General features: G+C 42.6%; 1 protein-coding gene across 6 annotated transcripts in view; it reads right to left on the bottom strand.

Annotated features, from left to right (window-relative positions):
* TBC1D9B (TBC1 domain family member 9B) overlaps positions 1-22,067 on the bottom strand; it is a 46,841-nt gene extending 24,774 nt beyond the window's left edge. For 2 of the 6 annotated variants that reach the window (XM_050961504.1, XM_050961506.1), the window contains exons 1-10: positions 21,930-22,067; positions 16,505-16,615; positions 11,018-11,136; positions 8,410-8,638; positions 7,447-7,705; positions 6,355-6,562; positions 3,890-4,102; positions 2,415-2,576; positions 1,415-1,565; positions 694-908 (exon numbers count right to left, since the gene is read on the bottom strand). In XM_050961504.1, the coding sequence (XP_050817461.1) occupies positions 694-908; positions 1,415-1,565; positions 2,415-2,576; positions 3,890-4,102; positions 6,355-6,562; positions 7,447-7,705; positions 8,410-8,638; positions 11,018-11,136; positions 16,505-16,615; positions 21,930-22,047 (1,785 nt within the window). In that variant the 5' untranslated portion in view covers positions 22,048-22,067. Of the gene's footprint in view, positions 1-693; positions 909-1,414; positions 1,566-2,414; positions 2,577-3,889; positions 4,103-6,354; positions 6,563-7,446; positions 7,706-8,409; positions 8,639-11,017; positions 11,138-15,474; positions 15,535-16,504; positions 16,616-21,676; positions 21,774-21,929 lie in introns of those variants that run through there. The other 4 variants (XM_050961507.1, XM_050961503.1, XM_050961505.1 and 1 more) reach the window with 4 other exon arrangements.
* Positions 22,068-22,333: the final 266 nt, after the last annotated feature.

Here is a 22,333-nt window from a genome sequence, read left to right as displayed (position 1 = left end):
GTTAAAATACTATGCTCCTATGGATAAGGTAGGGGACTGGGAGTCAGAAGATCTATTTCTATTTCCAGCTAAGCACTCTAAGCCTCAGCTCCTGCAGCTGTGAAATGGGGATAACTCCACGCATCCTTGTAAAGAACTCTGATCCATGGATGCAAAGTATTAGTATTAATTAACCAGGTTACTAAAAACCTTGAAAATGGTATTTACACTGAAAATGCAGAGAATAGAGCAGTGTGAAGGGGGCTGTAAATATCCAAAGGATACACAAAACTACTCAGTTTCTACATACTCTGGATATTCTATAGCAGTTTACAAATTAATGAATTTGATGCAGGCTGTGCACGGTCAATACAGCTGTCTTCATAATCTCAGCCAGTTCTCATGCACTACTTAGGAAACTAGAAGGTGCTTTTACTGAGTAAGGAAAAGTTAGCCAGGACACTGGGCCTCTCCCCAGTCTAATAAAATATTCTGTGGCTCACAGTCACTAGAGATAGGCTGAACAAAGTGATTTATCATCACATCCAAAGGACACTTACAGTTTTACAATGCAGCAGCCTCTGCCTTATTGTTAGAGTACAAGGGCATCATCAAGGAGGATCCCAAATTGCAGTATGAAACGTCTTTAAAATGGGGGGTTGGCTCTTAGTAATGTCCAAAATGTGGGATGGCTAATTTATACTCCCCTCTTACCTGACAGTACCCGATTGTGGGGTTTCGGAATGCATAAGCTGTCAGGACCCTCCGAAGGGCAGCGATCCCCAACTCATTCTGAAAGGCAGGGTGCTCTGGCATGGAACGGTGCAGGTCTCGCTCAATTTCCTCTGTGGCAAGGCTGTATTTCCCCATTGACTTTTCCACCAGCTCTGCATAGTACCCAGGAAGCGTCACCATCTCATTCCAGGCCCCTACAATGACAAAGGCATTGCTTCACTCGCTTGTTCCCAAAGTTTCCGTGAAGGGGCAGACAGGGGATGGTACATAGACTCAAATGAATACAAGCAGATCTCAAGGTTCAGAAACAAATCTGCAGTTAAATCAGATAATTCCCCAGCTTCTGAGAGTCACAATCCTGACAAAGATTACTATGTATCAACTGGGAGGAGGAAATTTAGAATATCCTGTCACTATACTGTCATTCAATCCTAGCAGGCAACAGATCATAATCTCTTCAGAAAGCACCTGCTGGTATATTGCATACAAATTGTGAGAGAAATTGGGTCTCTCTAAAGCTTCATGCAGATGGAGTACACCTGGGAGTACATGATTAACTTAGAAATAAATGTGATCCATTTAGATATGACCATTTAACTCTCCCAACCTCGGAAATTTGCAGAGGGCCTGATATTTGTTAACTGCAGAAGGGCTACCCGTTAACTGGGAACTGTCTTGAGTGTACAGTAGAGCTTTTTACCTGAGAACAAGAGCCACAACTCTCCACGAAGATTCTCTGGGATCCCTTTTAGTACCAGTTCACGGGTCTTGGCTGTGCGATACATACACATTCCTCGCCCATACTCAAAGAAATGAATATTCCATGACTCTTCCTTCATCTTCTCCTTTGCCTAAAAGGGAAAAACAAACAGAACTATTTGGATGGATTAAAGCATTTTCATCAAGTTCACCTAAAGAATGGGAGGTTTCATAATACTCAAGCCTGTACTTGACAAAGGAAATACAGTGCCACATTTAAACTGTTCCTTCTTTCTTACTCTATGATGTGCTACATTCACTATGTACATAATTTATGAACAATTGATCATCTGTATCAAGTTTCTAAGTATTCACTGCCAAAATGTGCAAGCAAGTAGGTTGAAACATGACATTGACACAGCTTTTACTTGAATAAAAAGAGGCACCAGTTGAGGAGGTGATGGATGGCACTGCAGTCATGACACATCATCCTTCATCTCAAAGATCTGATTTTAAAAAGATCACAAGTGAAATGAGTTTGGTGGCCTCAATCAACATTTAATGTCTCATCTACAACACAAATGTAACCAACTCAGGGCGTTCTCTTACTACATGGTTAAAATTACCACGTCCCCGTACCCCGGCTAAAGCTCTTGGAAATCTCAAGTGAAAGCGAAACTGACTCAATGTGTACTTGTCAATATCGCAAAAGCACAAGAATTTAGCACAATTGGTAGTCTTTGCTCAAGTGGCCCACGACTGGAAAATCAAGATAGTGCTTGGGTTACAGCTAAGATGCATTTCCAGAGCTGTATGGAGCCTAGCAATGGAACTGCAGCTGGTGATACAGGTCAGTGGGGAGATGCACTGATGGAGCTTTGGAGTACAGAATGAAGAACAAGGAAGCTTTCACTATCCCTGCCTGTTCTAGTCAGCACTTCACTTTGACACCAAACTCATTGCAATAGTTATTTTACATTATATGTAAGCAGCTTGCATACCCCTTTGGGTCCCAAGAGCTCCTCGGAGTCTCTCCTGAAGAGTTTGAGTAGCCCCTGGGAGGCCGTTGGCACCTCCCCTGCACAGAAGCTGACAAACTGGTTGGTGAGAGTAGAGGTTGGACTGACTGCAGGTGGACTGCAGGAAGAGAGCTCTGGAAACTCCTGAAGAACAAAAATATATAATCTGAAAAAAAGCATAAAAAGCTTCTACTGTTTATTTTGCAAGCACATTTTGTGTGGTCAAATACTACACTGAAGACCTCTCTACAATACATGCTGACTTCTCCCTGTGGCCTAACCAATACACTGCAACCCAGCCCTTGCAGAACTGATGCCTAGACTAAAAAGGAGCTCAGTCTCCAAGCCCACTCTATATTTCCGCTTTCTACCCAGACTAACAAAGGTGCCAGCTGTGACGTGGACACCTGCCAACAAAGATTAGATGGAGATGGCCAACAGGCTACCGAACAGTAGTAATGCCACTTCTGGGCACTAACCTAAAAGTAAAAACTTCTGTATCTCATCAGAAAAACATTCTGTATCCCAGTCCCCAGAGCTATCCATTAGTTAGCTTTAAGAACTATTCTATGATCTTCACCCATAATTCATTAATGTATTAAGATTTATTGTCTTGTGCATCCTTAGGAGACCTACTGGGCCACATCCTCTACTGTAACAATGAGGAGTCCGGCAGCACCTTAAAGACTAACACATCGGTTAGTCTTTAAGGTGCCACCAGACTCCTCATTGTTTGCGTGGATACGGACTAACACGGCTACCCCTCTGATCCTCTGCTGTATCCAGATCTCACTGACTGTAACAAACAGGAGTCACTAGAGGCTGCTCCAAACTCTGCCAGCTGGGGATTACCAGAGCATATTTAGCACTGGTCACTTCCCTTGCCCACCCTGACATGTCCCCCACATCAGGGGTTGTGGAAAGGGACGCTTTACAGTTCCTGGGGACTGTCCCATGCTGAGGGTATCCCCGGCATGGGATTTAGGAGGTTTCTGCTCGCTTTACACTGATTGACTGTGCAGAAGGGCACAGGGGACCAGAGAATCTAGTCTGATATTTCAGCCTCTCTCTCTCTTCCCCTGCCTTTCAAAGCAATAGATGCTGCCTACTTCCTTTCCCCTTGCCAACAGCACTCCCCCAGCATAAACACCATTTTCTCTGTGAGGCTCAGGCTCGCAGGAACTAGCTTTCTTTATCCTGAGAAATTATAATTCAACTCTAGCCAATGAAATGGGTAACTTCCCTAATCTGCAGAGGACGGTGACAAATGGGAAATTGATGTAAATAGGTCTTATTCCTACTGTTTCTCTTTATAAAGACCTGAAATGTCTGAGCTTAGTCAGCCTCCAGCTTTCAGAGTAGCAGTCTGTAGGAAGACGCCATTTGCTGGAGTAGACAATGCAACAAGCGTCTCTTTGGAAAGGTGGAAAGCCCCCTCCAGAACTCTGCCCTAGTACCTCACATCCAGTCTCACTGAAGCTCCCCTTCCACTTTCTGCCAGAGCCATCTGATTTCTTTGAGGGCGTTCTCTGCAAAAAGTCAGAGATTCTCTGTACCAGGAAATCTCGGTCCTTCAGGTTGGCGAAGAGGAAGGTCATTTTACTTTTGGTGCTGATGGAGAGAGGGCGGGGCAAGACACTGGAGCTGTCTGCTTTCTCAACAACTGCCACCTGGAAAAGACAGTCACAGGCAATTTGAATATAGCAGGATTCCATCATTTCCACGTGATCATTAAAAGGGACTCCGAGATGCAGGGCCAAATTTAACTTGCTATAAAACATTTATAACCTGGATTAACCTTCCGGTATTAATTTTTGCCAACACATCAACTCCATCATCAAGACATTTAACGAGACACATGCAAGCTGGTCGCAGCCAGCAGCCTCTGCTGTAGTTGATGTGGTTTTTACAGGAATGATAGTGGTGGCTGGTGTGGAAAGAAGGGGGAGAAAACTGATGGAGTACCCCCACAAAGAGGAGTTTACTTTGCTTTTTAAACACCTGCTTCCTCATGCCTGCCATGTGCTCTGGTTTATACAGAAAGATCAGAGGGCTTTCCTCAGCTGAAGGACAGACTTTTCACTGCCCTCCATCAAGATGCTGAGTCCCCTTTTAAACTGAAAGAATAAAAACATAAGCAATGTGAATAAGATTTTACCTTTTTTCCTATTCACAAAATTGAGCGTATAAACAAAATAAGAAAATAGAAGAGCTTGTTTAAAAAGATGCTACTTTTCTAGAATAGGAGAGAAAATGCCAAGGCAGACAGGTGTGCTCACCTGCACTGTGCACAGACAGCTGTGCCTGATTCTCTAACAGTAGCCCTATCTCCACTACTACAGAACAGAGCAAGACACCCTGAAAGCTTTTTTTTTCAGAAGAGCTACACAAAAAATATTTTGTTGTTGTTCCCCCTTCCTTCTGGTACAGGTAGTTAACAAGTGCTATTGAAGGAGCTGACCAGATTTAATTAATGATGGCACACAAGCAAAATGCATTTCAGCTTAATTAAAAATAGAAGAAAAAAATCTGTTTGCCAAATGGGAATGGACAAGGTAGCACAGGGGAAAATGCTACATTCAAGCTGCTAAGAGGTCTTTCTTTTACAAGCAGGAGACAAAAAACAAAATCTAAAATGTAAAAAAACCAAAACCCAAAGCACCAGAAAGCCAACAGTCACAACGTCATAGAATCATAGGGTTGGAAGGGACCTCTGGAGGTCATCTAGTCCAACCCTCTGCTCCAAGCAGGACCAATCCCCACACAGAATTTTACCTCCATTCCCTAAATGGCCTCCTCAAGGAGTGAACCCACAACCCTGGGTTTAGGAGGCTGATGCTCAAACCACTGAGCTATCCCCTCCACAGACTTTGTTAAACACTGAAAGTTTGACTTGTCTCTCTGTGTTTTCTACCTTTGCTTCCTTCCCTGTTACTCGGGTTTTGGAGACAGATTTCTCTTTCAATAGGAATAGATTTCAGTCTTTTGCTAGAATCATTGCCCATTACGAAAGAATCCCCCAGTACCTAAATAAACTGCCATTTCTTTTGAACCCATTTGGGAATCATTAGGTAGATAGATAAGAAGACAAAATACATCATATTGCCTCTCTCTAAATCCATGGAATGCCCACATCTTGAATACTGTGTGCAGATGTGATCACCTCATCTCAAAAGAGATAAACTGGAATTAGAAAAGGTACAGAAAAGGGCAACAAAAAATATTAGGGTTATGGAACTGCTTCCATATGTGGAGATATTAATAAGAATGGGACTTTTCAGCTTGGAAAAGAGATAACTAAGGGGGGATATGATTGAGGTCTATAAAATTATGACTGGTATGGAGAAAGTAAATAAGGAAGTGTTATTTACTCCTCATAACACAAGAATCAGGGGTCACCAAATTAAATTTATAGGCAGCAGGTTTAAAACAAACAAAATGAAGTATTTCTTCACAAGTCTCTCGCAGTCGACCTGTGGAGCTCTTTGCCAGAGGATGTTGTGAAGGCCAAGACTATAATAGGGTTCAAAAAAGAACTAGTTAAATTCATGGAGGATAGGTCCATCAATGGCTATGAGCCAAGATGACCAGGGATGCAAAACATGCTCTGAGGTGTCCTTAGCCTCTGTTTGCCAGACGCTGGGAATGAGCGACAGGGGATGGATCACTTGATGATTACCTTTTCTGTTCATTCCCTTTGAAGCACCTGTCATTGGCCACTATTGGAAGACAGGATACTGGGCTAGATGGACCTTTGGTCTGACCCAGTATGGCTGTTCTTATGTTCTTAGCCTATGGATTAACCTACTGTGGTCAAGAGTCAGGTTTCACAACCTGTAAGCACCAGAAACACCCAAAAGCTAAAGACCAAAAGCTTGAAGTCCTGATGGATAAGTGGCTTTTCATTCTAACAGGTTCCCACCTCCCTGAGTGGAATGATGAGGTGACAGGCCTCCTCTGCCTTGCTGGCAAAACAGATGTAATTGCTGGAAACAAACATCTGGCCAGGGATGTGCATCTTGTTAAATGGAGTCCACAAGGTGCAGTCTGTATGTCCATCCAGGCGTTCATCCTTGGGCAGCCGGAAGGTGGCACGGTACCAATCACTTTTGGCTCGAGCATCCAGATCTCTGGGGGGAAAAAAGAGAGAAGGGTAATCCCCACACTGAGAGGCATGAATGGCCTCACCCTCCATCCTCAAAATCCTAAGAAGGAAACACCACAACCAAAGGTTCATTCCAGCCACAGCGTGCAGGAATGCCTCTCATCTTCTCACTGTTCACTTTTCAAACTGAGATATATCACAACACCCACACATTCTCTGGAGCACAAGTACTTAAAAGATAAAACAAGGTTTCTCTCGGGTGCATCTCATAAACATAAAATATACCTTACTCTCGCAGATAAATACTTTGAGGGAAATCACCACAAGGTTGAAACAGATGGATTTAAATGACTGTGCAACCTTCCATCCCAAAACAGTGGTACTATTAAAATGTGTACAATACTTTGAAGATGTAAAATGCTAGAAGTGTACTATGATTTTTTAAAAGACCCTCATCTTTTAATAAAAGGAGATCAAAGCAGAGGATTGGGGGGAAATATAGGGATCCTGAAAGGATGCTTCTAAATAGTTGCACTTGGGGAAGGCATGCATTACTGTACCAAAGCAGAAGGTATTGTAGATTAAGTCATCTCCAATAGAAACAAATTCTGCTTACATGATTATTTTCAGATAGGGATCATTGAAAGTTCAGTCTATGCCTTCATGCACACGGGGAAAACTGAACTTGTCTAAAAAATAAATGAATGGTACTCAGGACAAAAACGAGCATAAGTACAAGGGGGGAATGTCAGAGATTATCTAGCACCTAAAGTAATCAAGCCTTGATTCAGATTTGGGCCTAGGTGCTAATCAGTATCAATATTACCAAATAATGTACACCTATTCTTTGACTTTCCTGCTCTCCCGACTTCCCTTGTCCCCATTTCCACTGCTGGAAGAGACACACACCTTTTGAGTGCAGAGATGTTCTTTAGAGGCTTGCTGGGCTTGGGAAGGGACTTGTCCTCCAGGAAGCCCTCGTTGTCCAATAGCTGTCGCATGGCGATATTAGCCAGTTGTTCCATCAGCTTGAAGGTCTCATTGATGTTGAGGAACATGGAGAAGTAAAGTTCGCTATCCCTGGTACTCACTTTAATGCACTCAGGGAACAGCAGTGTGGCGTTTTTTCCCAGCTGTGTCACGTCCACCCACTGGACTACCAGGGTCACTAAGGAAGCACCCAAAGTAAACCCACCAATTACAATGTGATGCAAAACACACACAGCCAATAGGAGAAGAGTCAAAGTAGCAAGCAAGACTTGCTATTTCTTTTCCTATTGTTGGGCAATTTTTTTTTCTTCCCAAGTGCTTCACCATAAAGGAAGCACCGTCTGAGAATAACTGGTCTATGAAACAATACTGGATCCCACCTGAATATTGCTGAATCAGTGCATACTCCTAATTAAATCTTCCCAGGTTTTCATATCTCATCCATAGCAGATAACTACGGACAATGGAGTAACTCCTGAGACAAATGCCATCAAGATCTGAAACCTCCAATAAAGAACCCCAAACAGGACTACATTAATGCGAATGAGGAACCTTTCAGTTTTCGCTCTCAGCATCCACTTGGGGGAGTTACAGTGCAGCACTTCTATGTGCACTGTTCACACCCCCATATTCTGAACTGCAGGGCAGTGCAGACTTAGTCACAGGCTTCTATATCACTTTAGGTGCTTTTGAGAATTCTACCCATAAAGTCACAAGAAAGCTAGATGACAAGTGTAAGTGGAACCTGAAGGCTGTGTGCTGGGGCTAAAAAGAGGATTTCCATGGGGAAAAAAAATTAAAACAGCCAAAAAGCCCACACCAACGATCAACTATATCAAGGGAGAAGTGGCAGACAAGAGCACATAGCAAGCCATAACTTACCTTCTTTGCCCAGCAGAAAGGAGTAGAAACAGAGGTGATTGACAGTCAGATATAGCCAGCCCTGCCTTGGAACACGCCCTTTCCAATAGCTGCAAGAATAGTAATTGACTAGCTTCTCCACCTCAGGCATTCCAAACTGTTTCCGCATCTTGAGTTCAGCCTCCTTAAATTTACCTGGGTCCTCTTCACCCTGGGGCTGCTGATTCTTGTTCTCTTCAGCAATAATGCCCTGAAGGGAGAGGAGAGGACGATAGAAAGTGGAAACATTAGTGCTGCATCCACTTACAATGTTAAAGTAGCACAATCTCAGAGAGAGGGAGGAAGAACATGGCAAGGGACTCCACACCCGATCCAGGTTAAAGGCATAACAGAGACGGTTAATAAGAACAACAAATCAGACAGCTTGGAATCCTGTTAAAGGTGAACCTATGCCTGAACACACACTTAAAGCTAGTGTCCATAAATTATACTGCAGTGACCTTCTCCTGACCGGCCTGGTAACTCAGAGTTAGCACTCTATGCTGCCATGCAGGAGATCGGAGGTCAATTCCTGGTACTGCTGAAGAGTGACCATGCTCCCTAGAGGGCTTGGAGTTCTGCAGACAGCACCAATGGACACTAGAGAGAGAGAGCTCTGTCCTATTCTGTTTAACCAGAAGCAAAGGACTGCCAGTAACCCAAGAGTTGCGGGAAACAGGCAAGGAACCTGACGGAGATACAAAGGAGTCTCAAGAAAAACAATTTTTCACAGTCACAACTCCCAATGATGTCTTAATGTTTTGTTTTCTAGATTACAGTAACAAGTCACTCCTACTTTATGGAGATTTTTATCTCCCCTTTCAATACCATCTAAAAAACTACCATTGATTTACAGTGACACCGTGGGTCTGATTTTCAGAGACAACAAGCAACTACAACTTACACAACTTCAATGGGAGTTACATGTCCTCAGGATCTCAGTAAAATAGACCCTATCAGCCTTGATGGGTTAAAATATAAAGAGTTCTCCTTGACAATGGTCCACAACTTGCACTTCCTACCCTGAAAATCAAGTATTTCTCCCCCTTTAAAAAATTCAAATTCAACAGCTAAGATGCTGAAAAAGAAGCTGCCTCTGTGTTACCAATATCCAGGAGCACACATCAATTTGTGACTCAAAATGTATGCTATTATCATATTTCTATTAGAAGGATTTTTTCTGGAACATTCACAGATCTATTTTAAGGATAGGAGGATTTTAAAAATAGATCAGTTTCTTAGCTTATCAGAGCGTAGAGTGTCCTTTTCAGCAAGCACAGATGCCCTTCTCTGTTAGAGACAGCAGCCTTGATGGCAGAGCCACTGCGTGGGTAGTACTACTGTTTCCAAGCTGCCCACTTTAGTTATTTCTTGCTCTTATCACCTCCATCTCTCCAGAGCATGGATCATCACATTAGCTCCTAGCATCATTGTCAAATCTACAGTCTAGTTTATAAACAGCTTGATTTTCAATTTTTAGTAGTGTGGACACAACTGTATCTATGGCTGCATCTACAACTGTGCCTCCATCTACCGAACCAAAGTATGGATAACATATTCCAGCCTAGACTTCAGGCAAAGGCCGAAATAGGTCAGGGGAGCTTTGCACCGTTTCCAAAGCTTAGCTTTGGGCACTACCAGGACAGCAAAATCCAGAGTTAAAGGCCCTTCACCAAAAATGCCAGCAACTCATGGTCATTTGGATCTAGGGACTGACAGTGAAGGTACATCAGCCAAGTTCAACTGTTGCTATAAAACACAAGAGAAGAGCAAGTATCAGAAAATGAGCATCCAGATCATCTAGGGAATTAATAATCTATATCAACATGCTGAGACAAAAGCACTGTTTCTGACATTCTCAGGCTGTCTTTACTACTATAATATTCCTAGTGAGAAACTGTCAAGCATTCAGAGACCTGGTCCATCCACCTCCTTCACTATCTCTACTAACTGGGCAACAGCTGACTCTACCCTCATCACACCAGGGGGGCAAGATTACTTACTCAGTGTCCCCAAAAAAATCCAAGGCCCTACCCACTTACATTTCAGACTGATTCTTTCTTAGTTAACCCCTCAACCAGCAGAGTTGCTAGTGTTTGTTTGAAACAGAGCATCGTGGGAATTAGGAAACAGTCACCTTACACCAGAGACAGATTCTGGATAGTCCTAGCAGGGGAAAATGCATTGTTTACAGGCTAAATTATCTGGTGACAAACATGGGGGGGGGTCAGAGCAGTGCAATGTGGTCCTCTTGTTTCTTTCTGCCAAAGATACAGCTCATTGGGATGATATCAGACGGGAAGAAGGTTTTCGTGAGTTATTGCACCAGGAGAATTCTCAAAGGCAGGTTGCTCTTTGAGATCTGCTCTTTTCACATGATTTCTACTGCAGTATGTATTAATCCTGAGCTATTCCAGCAACAATACAGTACTGATAAAAATAGCGTAAGTTGTATGAAGATCTGAAGCATACCTATGTCCAGAGAAGGGTGAAGATTGAAATATCTACAGGAAAATTTTTCCCCCCTCCAAAAGGTAAAAAATCTCAACACCGCCTCCCCATGACCTGCAGGGAAACATGTGCCCCTTACATGTATCTTGCCCTTGACAAAAGTGGTGATGTCGTCCTCATTATCAAAGATGGAGAGAGTCTGCAGCAAGTTATTCTCTAGCCATTCCCAATGCTTTGTGATCTCCTTACGAGATGAGCCTAACAGAGGGACAAACAGGAAATAGTCAGAACACCATTCTTCTTGCAAGTTCACAGTAGAAAACCAATAAAAGCATCACTGCAGAAAACAGCGGGCAGGGCATCTGTAACCAGTCAACTACACCCATGCTATGGAGTCATTTTAAAAAAAATATATATTGAAAATCAAACTGTTGTTGACACTGCCAGGTCCTCCTAGTGGCAACAAGCAGCACTTTCTATTGACAGCCATGCACACTATAGGTCAGCCTGCCTGCAAATGTACAATAAGTCCTATTTTTCCCCAAATCATAGAATATCAGGGAAGGAAGGGACCTCAAGAGGTCATCTAGTCCAACTCCCTGCTCAAAGCAGGAATAATCCCCAGACAAATTTTTTTTTACCCCAGATCCCTAAATGGCCCCCTCAAGGACTGAACTCACAACTCTGGGTTTAGCAGGCCAATGCTCAAAGCACTAAGCTATCCCTCCCGCCTTAATCACACAGCTTGGAAAGGTTTTCTTAATTCTTAATTATTATTTTACACCCTATAGAATATTAGGAAAACTTTCTACAAACTAATTTCAGAAAAATAGGACTTGCTGGATCCCTGCAGTTTGATGCTATTCTCCAATACTGTGCATGACTGCCAGGAGAGAGCAGATGGACCTGAAATAAACAAACAAGGCAAACGTGAAACATTCACATTTGAAATGCTGCTGTGCTATTTATTTGGGATGTTTGGCACAATTTATTTCTTTCAAAAGAAGCTTATTTGTCAATCACTTTAATACTACCTCAGCAAGTTTCAAGTCTTAAAATCCCCTTTCATGCTGGAGCAAATTAGGAGGAGGGGACATTTCTACAGAAAGGGTAGCTGGCCTGTGGTTTTGTTCCTTTAGCTATTTATTTCAGAAATTTACATTTTATTAAGAGATTTCTCCCTTTTCATCCAGGCTCAACTTTGCATTCAAGTCAGAACCATGGAGTAATGGAAATGGTTATATCAGATATGCATTGTTATAACTTCAGAGCAGGATGAAAGCACAGAAGATAGACAAAAACCTTTACCGAAAAACTAAGAATTTTGGTAGTTAGCAGATAAAGTAAGAAATATAATGAAATGCAACTGAAAGATGAATCCATTTATGTTTAAGTCTAAAATGTTGTAAACTTCCTCCTCAATTAAATTCCAGTAAATTCTAAAATCCTACTTCAACTATGTACAGGACTCACTCCCAATTGAAAACAGTATAGAAATGGGCTTCCTAAAAATGTGTAGGTGAACATTTCAATTGCTTTAATGACATAGCATCCATCCTACCAAGGAATTTCTATGCAGGCATAGAAGCCCCTGCTGATGAAAGAAAGGAGGAGAAGGGGAGACAAGGGAAGATAGAAAGCTCCCTGAAGCTCTTACTCTACACAAGGCTTATTTCTTACCTTGTTAAGAGGCAACCTTGGCAACAAATGAGTCACAGCTGAAAGGTCTATAGTTGACACCTAACAACGAAACTACCCCAGCTCGTCTGTGGTTACACAAACCAAAATAACCCCAAGATCTGAAACTAGAAACTAGAATCAGCAATAAATATTTCTGCCTCAGGGGACCATGAATTGTGTCTTCACTAGGTCAATGGAGTATAGACAAATATACTCAAAGTCAGGAGGAAAGAAGTAGTTTACCTGTAGCCTAACTTTAGCCACTGATACATGTTTTCAAACTACAAGGATCAGATAATCTTAAATGACTTATTCTAAAGGCACCTAAGTATCTGCTTGGTGCTTTGGACTTGGAGGAAGCATAGTGTTTTATAGCATGGGAATGAATCTGGAATTCTGTTTTTTTCCCTTAATTATTGTTTGAGATCTTTCTATGAAAGACACTAGAGTCATGCAGAGTATTATTGTTCCATATGCACCACTACATTACAAGAATGTTAGGACTTTACAGTTAATCGCTCAATAGTCAAGGAGGACAAAAGTTGAGGCTTCATATACAACTATAACTCTATCCACTCATATTTATACAATATAACACAAGCTGTAAATGCACAGTCACATGGTATTTCAATCACAACTAGAGCACCTTATACATACAATTTTGTACAACCTTAAATACACATATGTAATAACATTTTGTAATTTTGTTCATTCTTCTTTCTTAAATCAATATAAAAACCCATTAATAAAGATAAGTGTTCTCTCTAAAGTATATATTTTAATAATTTTATAAGCAACTTGTCATAAACAGATGGTTAAGGGTTAATGTCTCTTTTACTTGTAAAGGGTTAAGAAGCTCAGTAAACCTGGCTAACACCTGACCAGAGGACCAATAGGGGGACAAGATACTTTCAAATCTTGGTGGAAGGAGGTCTTTGTTTGTGCTTTTTGTGTTGTTCGCTCTCGGGACTGAGAAGGACGGGACATCATTCCAGGCTCTCCAAATCTTTCTGAATCAGTCTCTCATGTTTCAAAATTGTAAGTAATAGTCAGGCAAGGCAGATTAGTCTTATGTTTGTTTTCTCAACTTGTAAATGGTTCTTTTGCTGGAAGGATTTTTACCTCTTTTTGCTGTAACTTTGAATTTAAGGCTGGGGGGGGGGGTCCCTCTGGTCTATATGAATCTGAGTACCCTGTAAAGCATTTTCCATCCTGATTTTACAGAGATAATTTTAACCTTTTCTTTCTTTAATTAAAAGCTTTCTTTTTAAGAACCTGATTGATTTTTCCTTGTTTTAAGATCCAAGGGATTGGGTCTGAACTCACCAGGGACTGGTGGGGGGAAAGGAGGAGGATGGTTAATTCCTCTTTGTTTTAAGATCCAAGGAGTTTGGATCTGTGTGAAGCCTCTCAAAGCAACCCAGGGAGGGGAAAGTCTAGGGGGAAAAGGAGGGGGATGGTTAATTTCTCCTTGTTTTAAGACCCAAGGGGTTTGGAGCTGGGTTCCCCAGGGAAGGTTTTGGGGGAACAGAAAGTGTGGCAGACACTAAATTCTGGCTGCTGGCAGCGTACCAGACCTAAGCTAGTAATTAAGCTTAGAAGTGTTCATGCAGGTCCCCACTTTTTGTACTCTAAAGTTCAAAGTGGGGAAAAAACCTTGACACAAGCAAATACTTGCTATATATTTCCTTTTAGTGCACAAAACTGCACTCCTTAGAGTAGTGTTTCCCAAACTTGGGATGTCGCTTATGTAGGGAAAGCCCCTGGCGAGTCGGGCCGGTTTGTCTACCCGTCGCGTCTGCAGGTTCGGCTGATCGTGGCTCCCACTGGCGGCGGTTCACTGCTCCAGGCCAATGGGAGCTGCTGGAAGTGTGTGGGCCGAGGGACATACTGGCCACCACTTCCAGTAGCTCCCATTGGCCTGGAGCAGCGAACCGCGGCCAGTGGGAGCCGCGAATGGCTGGACCTGTGGACGCGGCAGGTACACAAACTGGCCCGGCCAGCCAGGGGCTTTCCCTACACAAGCGGCATCCCAAGTTTGGGAAACACTGCCTCAGACGTAATTCAAGGATTAAAGTAGTTAACTAAGAAGCTAATTTTGACCCTGACAGACCACCTCAGGCCAGAGCCCTAGGCCAATCACTTATGCGTGAATATCAAAGGAGTTAAATGGATTAGTATATATTTAGGCAGAACGGGGCAGAATAACTGAACGAGAAGACTGAGATCCCCAGAATTATTCTGGGTAGCCCTGGAAACGACTTTTGGGAAACTGGCAGTCTATTACATCACTGCCACCATTTGGAGTTACAAACTATGGTTTACCTGCTTTAAGCTCTCAATAACTCTAATTCCTTTTCTTAGCCAATAAACCTTCAGTTAGTTTATTAAGGAATTGGATGCCAGTGTCGTCTCTGGTGTAAGATCCAGACTACCAATTGATCTAGGGGTAAGCGACTTTGGGACTAGGAGAAACCCAATGTGGTGTGATTTTTGGTTTTAATAACCTTTTATCACAAAGTTCAGTTTGCCTGCATGGCAAGATAGGCTGGAGAGGCTAAGGGGACTGACTGTGACTCCACTGTAAGACTGCTACAATGATCCAGGAGTTCACATTTTTTAGCTTGGTGAAATCTAATTCTAGAACATACCACCCAGGTTGGGGTGTCTGCCCTTGTTTTCTGACAGTCTGCCCTGAGAGAGTCACTCACAGTGGTCAGGCACTCCAGACAGCGTGATACTAATGTTGTTGCCCATGCACTTTACATTCTTCCTTAGATGCAGGGCTCCATGCATAATGAGATTCTGAGGCTAGTTGCACCATTTACTGTTGTCACATTGCTATATAAATCCCAATTTGCATCATGTACATCCATAAAAATGCTGCTTCCTTCTGGTCTGAGTTTCTCACCCATCATTCTGCTTTCCTGCTTTCTTCCTGTGTCTTCTTCCCCACAAATGGGAGTTGATGGGTTTCTGTGGAGGAACGCAGCAGTTCTAAGCTTCTCCTCTCCTGTAGGCTTTAAGCGGCTCTACAGGAGAGACTGCGTGGCCATCTGGAGGAAGGAGGGGAACAGGGGCAGAAACTGATATTTGTGGGATCAGAGGGAGATTATTTTTAGGCTCACATTTTACTTCCCTTCAGCAAAGATTTCCCATCATACACTGGTCACTCTGACCCATAAGGTTGAGTTGAATACAATTTTCTCCTCATCAGTGGGTAGGACCGAAATCCTCCCAATGACCAAACTTCTCTATCAGATATTAAAAGGGCATATTACCCAACTCACACCTGGCCTTGTGCAGTAAGGAATGCTAAGATTCCAGTACAGCAATGGTGCTTTACAAATACAAGGAATGCAAAGGATATGTGGGGCTGGAGTTCTCATTACATTTTGTTAAAGGAAAAATCAGGCACTAATTAGGCTGGAAAGGACTAAGCCATGACAATATAGTAAAGAGATAATCATGGGTATTGATCAGCACCCTGAATAACCTTCATTTTCCCATTTTTGTACGTTCCCATTTTGTGCTTTGCTACCAATGAGTATATCAGAGCACAGCAGTTGCTCTGCCACAGGAGTCCTTAGTAAACCCAGTTAAATTCTCCAAATTATTGCTCCTGCATACATACACGCACACCTCAGAGGAGGGAGAATCCACACAACCCCTGCAGAAAATAAAGCTCTTGCTGACAGTTCACTGGACCTCAGATTTTGGAGCTCAGACAGTTTTAGCAACCCATATTGCTTGGAAGTTTGATTTAAGAGCTGTCAAGGTTCTTAATGAAATTGCTTCACCTATTATCATCACAAAAAAGTTGTGGACACATTAAAAATCCATAACTCCTGTGAGAGTTGTAACATTCAGCCTTAGTATAACTGACCGTTTGAATGGTGCAATAATATACATGTAGCCACCTGCCAGTAATCACAGTAGTACCTACCACATGCCACTGCCCAATAGATTTGCGAGTCCTGAGTCTGGTGCAAGATCCGGTAAGGGGCAACTCTAGCACTGGAATCCAAAACCACATCAAGGGTTCCCACAAGCAGACCTAGGAAACAAAAGATTTGAAGATAAACAAAGTGAGCCATTGATAAGAGACTTGGGATAAGGAGAAATGTAGCCTCAAACGGATGGTGGAAGCAATATGCATAGCCCCTTGGCATTCCTAGGGGACAGGTGAGCAATGGTGTCTCAGTCTTGGAACTTTGGAAGAGGGTGTGGCGAACATCCAGTCATAGGAGCAAACAAACTATCTGTACTGAACAGCTAACCCTGAACACTGTTAATAACTTCATTGTTAAGGCTGCAATCAGATGTCCATTATAAGCCTCGAGGTGACACTCTCCCTTTAAACTTTCTTTGGAAGGAGATGTTCCTATGAAAGTGTTTGTAATGAACACATAGGAAAGAGTTTTTCTGGAGATATTCAAGTCTAAGATAAATACTGTTCAAATGGCAAGCACTCAAATCATAAGCCCTCTTTGAAAAAAAAATATAAAGTTTTTAGGGGTAGAGACCAGTTCCCAACACAGATAATGCTTTTGGGTAGTTCCGGGGAGTTTTCATTGATGTACCTAAAACATTATTAGAAGAACCGAAAGTTACAGACCCTACAGATTTCATATTCTTATAAAATCAGGAGAGATTTTAACTATGACAAAATCCAAAAATAATACAGCAGAGGATTTTTGTAGGCCACAGCTTTCAGTGCCACCTTTGCAAAGCACAGGTAAGATGATATACTCAACCAGAGTAGAACCAAACAGAGAGAAATATCTGAGCAAATACTAGCAAAAGCTGATGTTCGCAGCTCTCAGTGACATTTCTAGAAGGCAAATTTGATTTAATCACTTCTTAAATTAGCAATTTAGATGGGAATGGGATCAGATCCACAAGCAGAGAAGTCTTTGCTCTGAACAGTATGAAACTGTACTAAAATAAGGAAAGTACTTTTGGAACTAAATATTGATAATACTGGGGATAGTAGCCATAAAGGGGGGGAGTGAGGGAGGGAAATGAAACCTGTTTGTTTTTGTGGTTTGGTTGTTTGTTAAACTGATCCTAAATCTAAATGTTAAGGGTAATTCTCTTTCTATCAGAAGATGTTACAGAATTCCCTTGCAGGTTACAGAGGGATCAGGAGCCTAACAACTTCCCTCTCCCCTATCACAAAAAAATAATGAATCCTCAGGCTGCAATGCAAAAGAAAACTTCCTTTTCTTGACTTACAGTCTCCCACCCAAAGGATGTGGAAGGACTTTGCCACAATTTAAAAAAGCACATAAGCACATGCTTAGTTCCATCCCTATTGAGAACACTTAAGCACATGTTTAAAGTTAAGTTTTTGCTGCAGTGTTGTCCTGAATACGGATGCTTTCCTGAACTGGTGACTTTATGCTGATCAAAAGAGATTTTATGGAATTTTCATTTCCTCCTAACTTAGAGTGAAATTTCAAGCCAAAACATTTATCCTCTGGGATATAAAAATCAGCAAATCATTTTTCTGAAAATGACTGAAGAGGATACATTGAAACTCTCTGAGAACTTTGATACTGATTCAAAAGATTGGATAATGGTTAAATTTCATCTCCTTCAAAGCTACTAAATATCACTAAGCTGGTTTATCACTTATTCTATTACATATAACCAGTACAAGAGGCTTCAGAGTTTGTATTTTTATACTATTCATTTTTGATAGCTGTCAGTCTCCCAAGCAATATATACACCTCTACCCCATTATAATACCACCTGATATAACACAAATTCGGATATAATGCGGTAAAGCAGCACTCTGGGGGGGTGGGGCTGCATGCTCTGGCGGATCAAATCAAGTTCAATATAACGTAGTTTCACCTATAACGTGGTAAGATTTTTTGGCTCCCGAGGACAGTATTACATCGAGGTAGAGGTGTACTACAAGAGTACAGAAAGAAATATAAAAAAACCCCAAAAAACTAGAGAGAAGGCTCATTTAAACACAAATTCTAAATTAGTGCCCACAAGCTCTGTATTTGAAAATATAGTTAATGGAAATTGTTTTGGGTAATTTTTTAATCTGCTGATCACTAGATACAAATTTGTAGTGCTAACGAGGCCAATGGAATCAAGGTGGACGTCACCCATTTCCAACAGTTGACAAGATGTGAATATTGGCAGAGGAAAAATTACTTTTTGTAATGACCCATCCACTTCCAGTCTTTATTCAGGCCTAATTTGATGGTGTCCAGTTTGCAAATTAATTCCAGTTCTGTAGTTTCTCGTCGAAGTCTGTTTTTGGAGTTTTTTTGTTGAAGAATTGCCACTTTTAAGTCTGTTATTGAGTGTCCAGGGAGATTGAAATGCTGTCCTACTGGTTTTTGAATGTTACAATTCTTGATGTCTGATGTGTGTCCATTTATTCTTTTGCGTAGAGACTATTCGGTTTGGCCAATGTACATGGCACTGCATCTACTGGGAGTGGATGGATCACTACAAAAAGTAATTTTCCCTCTGCTGATACTCACACCTTCGTGTCAACTGCTGGAAATGGGTGATGTCCACCTTGACTGCATTGGCCTTGTCAGCACTACAAAAGTAATCAACTGTTGAGAATAGGCCACTTCCACCTTAACTGAATTGGCCTCGTTAGCACTCACCCCCCAACTGGTAAGGCAACTCCCATCTTTTCATATATATACTGCTTACTGTATTTTTCACTCTGTGCATCTGCTGAAGTGAGTTTTAGCCCACAAAAGCTTATGCCCAAATAAATCTGTTAGTCTCTAAGGTGTCACAAGGACTCCTCATTGTTTAATCTCTTCTCTCAGTTCCCCATCTGTAAAATGCAGATAACAATACTTCCTTTCTCCTACCCTTTGTCTGTCTTATCTATTGAGGCCCTGATCCTGCACGTGACAGGAAAGAGTAGACCGTTAGGTTCACACTTGCTATCAACTGCAAGATTAGAGCCTTATCCTATAAGCTCTTTGGGACATGCACAGTTTCTTACAGTGCATACATACAGTACCTAGCACAATGGGTGCCTGATTTTGGTGTAGATGCTTTGCATATATTTGTACAAGTTGGTTAACAGAATATTAGTTTTTAAAATAAAAGACTACTTTCTCTAAATACCTGCCATGATTGAGTGCCAAGTGTGTACAATTTACACATGGCATATTGGACTGAAAACATTAAATGCTATTGTGCTCAAACTTTTAAGGGTGCAAGTACTTAACTGACTCAGTCATAACCCTATGTTCTTCTACTCCCCCAAAACATTAAGACACACTGAACAAGGACAGTGCCTATCTGTAGCTTCTAGAGGTCTAGGACTTCACAGACAGCCACCATCCTTTTCAGATGTTAAAAAAAAAAGTTTGCACTGGAATCAAATTGGCTTTTAGGTTCAGTCACTTAATTTCTCTAATTTAAATGTTTAAAACTTTCAGGAGATCTACAGCACCAGAGAATCATCTCTTCTTATACCTTCTTTCTGAAAACAGGAAATTCCAGCATAAAAAAAATAATAATTAAGATTCTTCAAATAACTGATATACACTACATAAACAGAATAAAAACCCCTTGCCTTTAAAAATTGTGGAAAAATGCACAACTACAGCAATTTATGTAAATATTACATCATCTTATATTGAGTACATTTTATTAACAAGTGTTGACATATAAAAACTGACTATACTATACATTTCACAAACTAGCTTAAATGTGACCTATACATTTTACAATATTTACATAACTAATTCTGCGTTTCACACAATGAAAGTTGTATGTATTCTATTGAGAGATGTTTTGAAAGTGATTGCAAACACTGGTTTTTGATCACAGTTAAACCCTTTATGATCACTTCCTTCACTATGCTTTATACCTAAATCTGGCACACATAAATAAAGTGAATAATTCTCACTGACCAGCAAACAACTTCCATTTTGCCACTGTAACAAAATATTCATAACTATAAAGTCTAAACCAACTGCATCCATCACAAAACACTCTCTCATATGTGCACATTAAAACTATAATACCTTTCTCAAACTCATACAAAGGTTGCCAATCATATAAACCCACAAAAAGGAAGATACTTTAGCAAGTCAAGACTATATGAATATTATACAAACAACTATCTTTTCCCATACAGAAAAAAATTATTCCATCTACTTCTATTATTATTTATAGTGTGGTAGCATCTAGAAGCCCCAGTCATGACCACATTGCACTAAGGCCATGTACAAACAAAACAAAAGGGTGGTCCCTGCCCCAGAGAGCTTCTAATCTAAGTATAAGAGACAATGCATGGATACGACAGAGCAGCACAAGGAAACAATGAGACAATATTGGTCAGCATGACTGGCAGTGGTCACAGCAAACCAGTGGCCTAACCTTTATCATGATTTTTGTAGGTGTTAGTGCAAAGGAGAGTTTTAAGGAGGAGGAAGGGAAATGAAATGGCTTTGCAGATCTTTACAAGGATCTTCTCCCAAGCGTTATCACCATCACAACTTACCAAAAAGATATGCAAAAGCTGGATGCATTTCATCACAAATGTCTGAGAAGAATACTGGGAATAACATATAGGGATAAGAAGTCAAATGAAAAAGTTGGAAAAATTACTGAACAAGGTACCCTCTCACAAATAATCTACAAAAGAAGACATCAGTGGCTCGGACATGTACTGAGCATGGAAAAAGCGCGCTTACCAAATACCACCCTTGAATGGAAGCCAGAAAATGCAAGAAGAAAGAGAAAAAGATGGCGAATAACATGGAAACGAACAGTTCTGAATGATATCAAGCATCTCAACATGAAATGGGAAAAATTTGGAGAGAAGGGCAGTTGACAAGCAAGGATGGGAAATGCGGGTAGCCCAATGTGCAGCAAAGCAGGGGACGGACTGAGGTCTAAGGTCAGGTCTCCCAGGCTGAGGCAGGGCAGCAAAAGAGAATGCAGGAAGGTGCCCTTTTAGAAATTTAACAAGCTACCCATGCACCTTGGCCTACCTGCCCTACCTAACTGGGGATGGGACCAGCCCCTAAATGCACCCGGGGGATCACTGCTGAGCTCAGCTCCTGTCACTATTTGCACGTCAGCCTTGTCGCTCACCAAACACACGCACCTTGCACGCGAGGGGAGCCAGACCTGGGATGCTTATGGCCACCAATAAGGCAGCGGGAACCCTCCCCATGGGGACTCTCGCCCTGCCTAGGATCCCTATGGGCAGGAAAGGGGCGACGAAGGGGCCCCTCACCCCGCCTGGGGGCGCCCTGGGTTCCCGTCCCCTCTCAGGCCAGGCTCCCGCCCCGCCCCCTCAGCTATAGGCAACCGTAGGGCCGCCCCGGCCTCGGTCCCGGTCCCGCCCGGCGCCTCACCCGTCAGGCCGCCGCCCTTGCCGTGGCCCCGCCGCCGCTGCAGCAGGAAGAAGGGGTTGGCCCGCTCGGTGACCCAGAGCGCGTTGGCCAGCAGCACCTCCTCGGGGCCCAGCCACATGGTGCCGGCTCCGCTCCGCTCCGGGCTGGGCCAGGCCGCCGGCTTCGGGCAGGGGGAGCGGGCTGGGCCGGGCTGGGCCGGGCCGCGCACGGGCGAGTCACGGGGGCCGCGCGCGCGGCCCGAGGCGACTCAGCTGAGCCCGGGCAACCGAGGGGGCGGCGCCCTCTGGCGGCCCGGCCGGCTCACAGCAGCGGCCGCCACCACGTCTCCGCCGGGGGCCAGGAAGGGAGTTGTCCCCTTCAGGGCCGCCTCCATCTCCGAGCCCCGGGGAGCAGCGCCTCTGCCT

Source organism: Gopherus flavomarginatus, chromosome 7 (assembly GCF_025201925.1).
Source record: "Gopherus flavomarginatus isolate rGopFla2 chromosome 7, rGopFla2.mat.asm, whole genome shotgun sequence".
Lineage (NCBI taxonomy): Eukaryota > Metazoa > Chordata > Testudines > Testudinidae > Gopherus > Gopherus flavomarginatus.
Note: the sequence above shows the minus strand (reverse complement) of the source record. Positions and strands in the feature narration are given on the sequence as shown.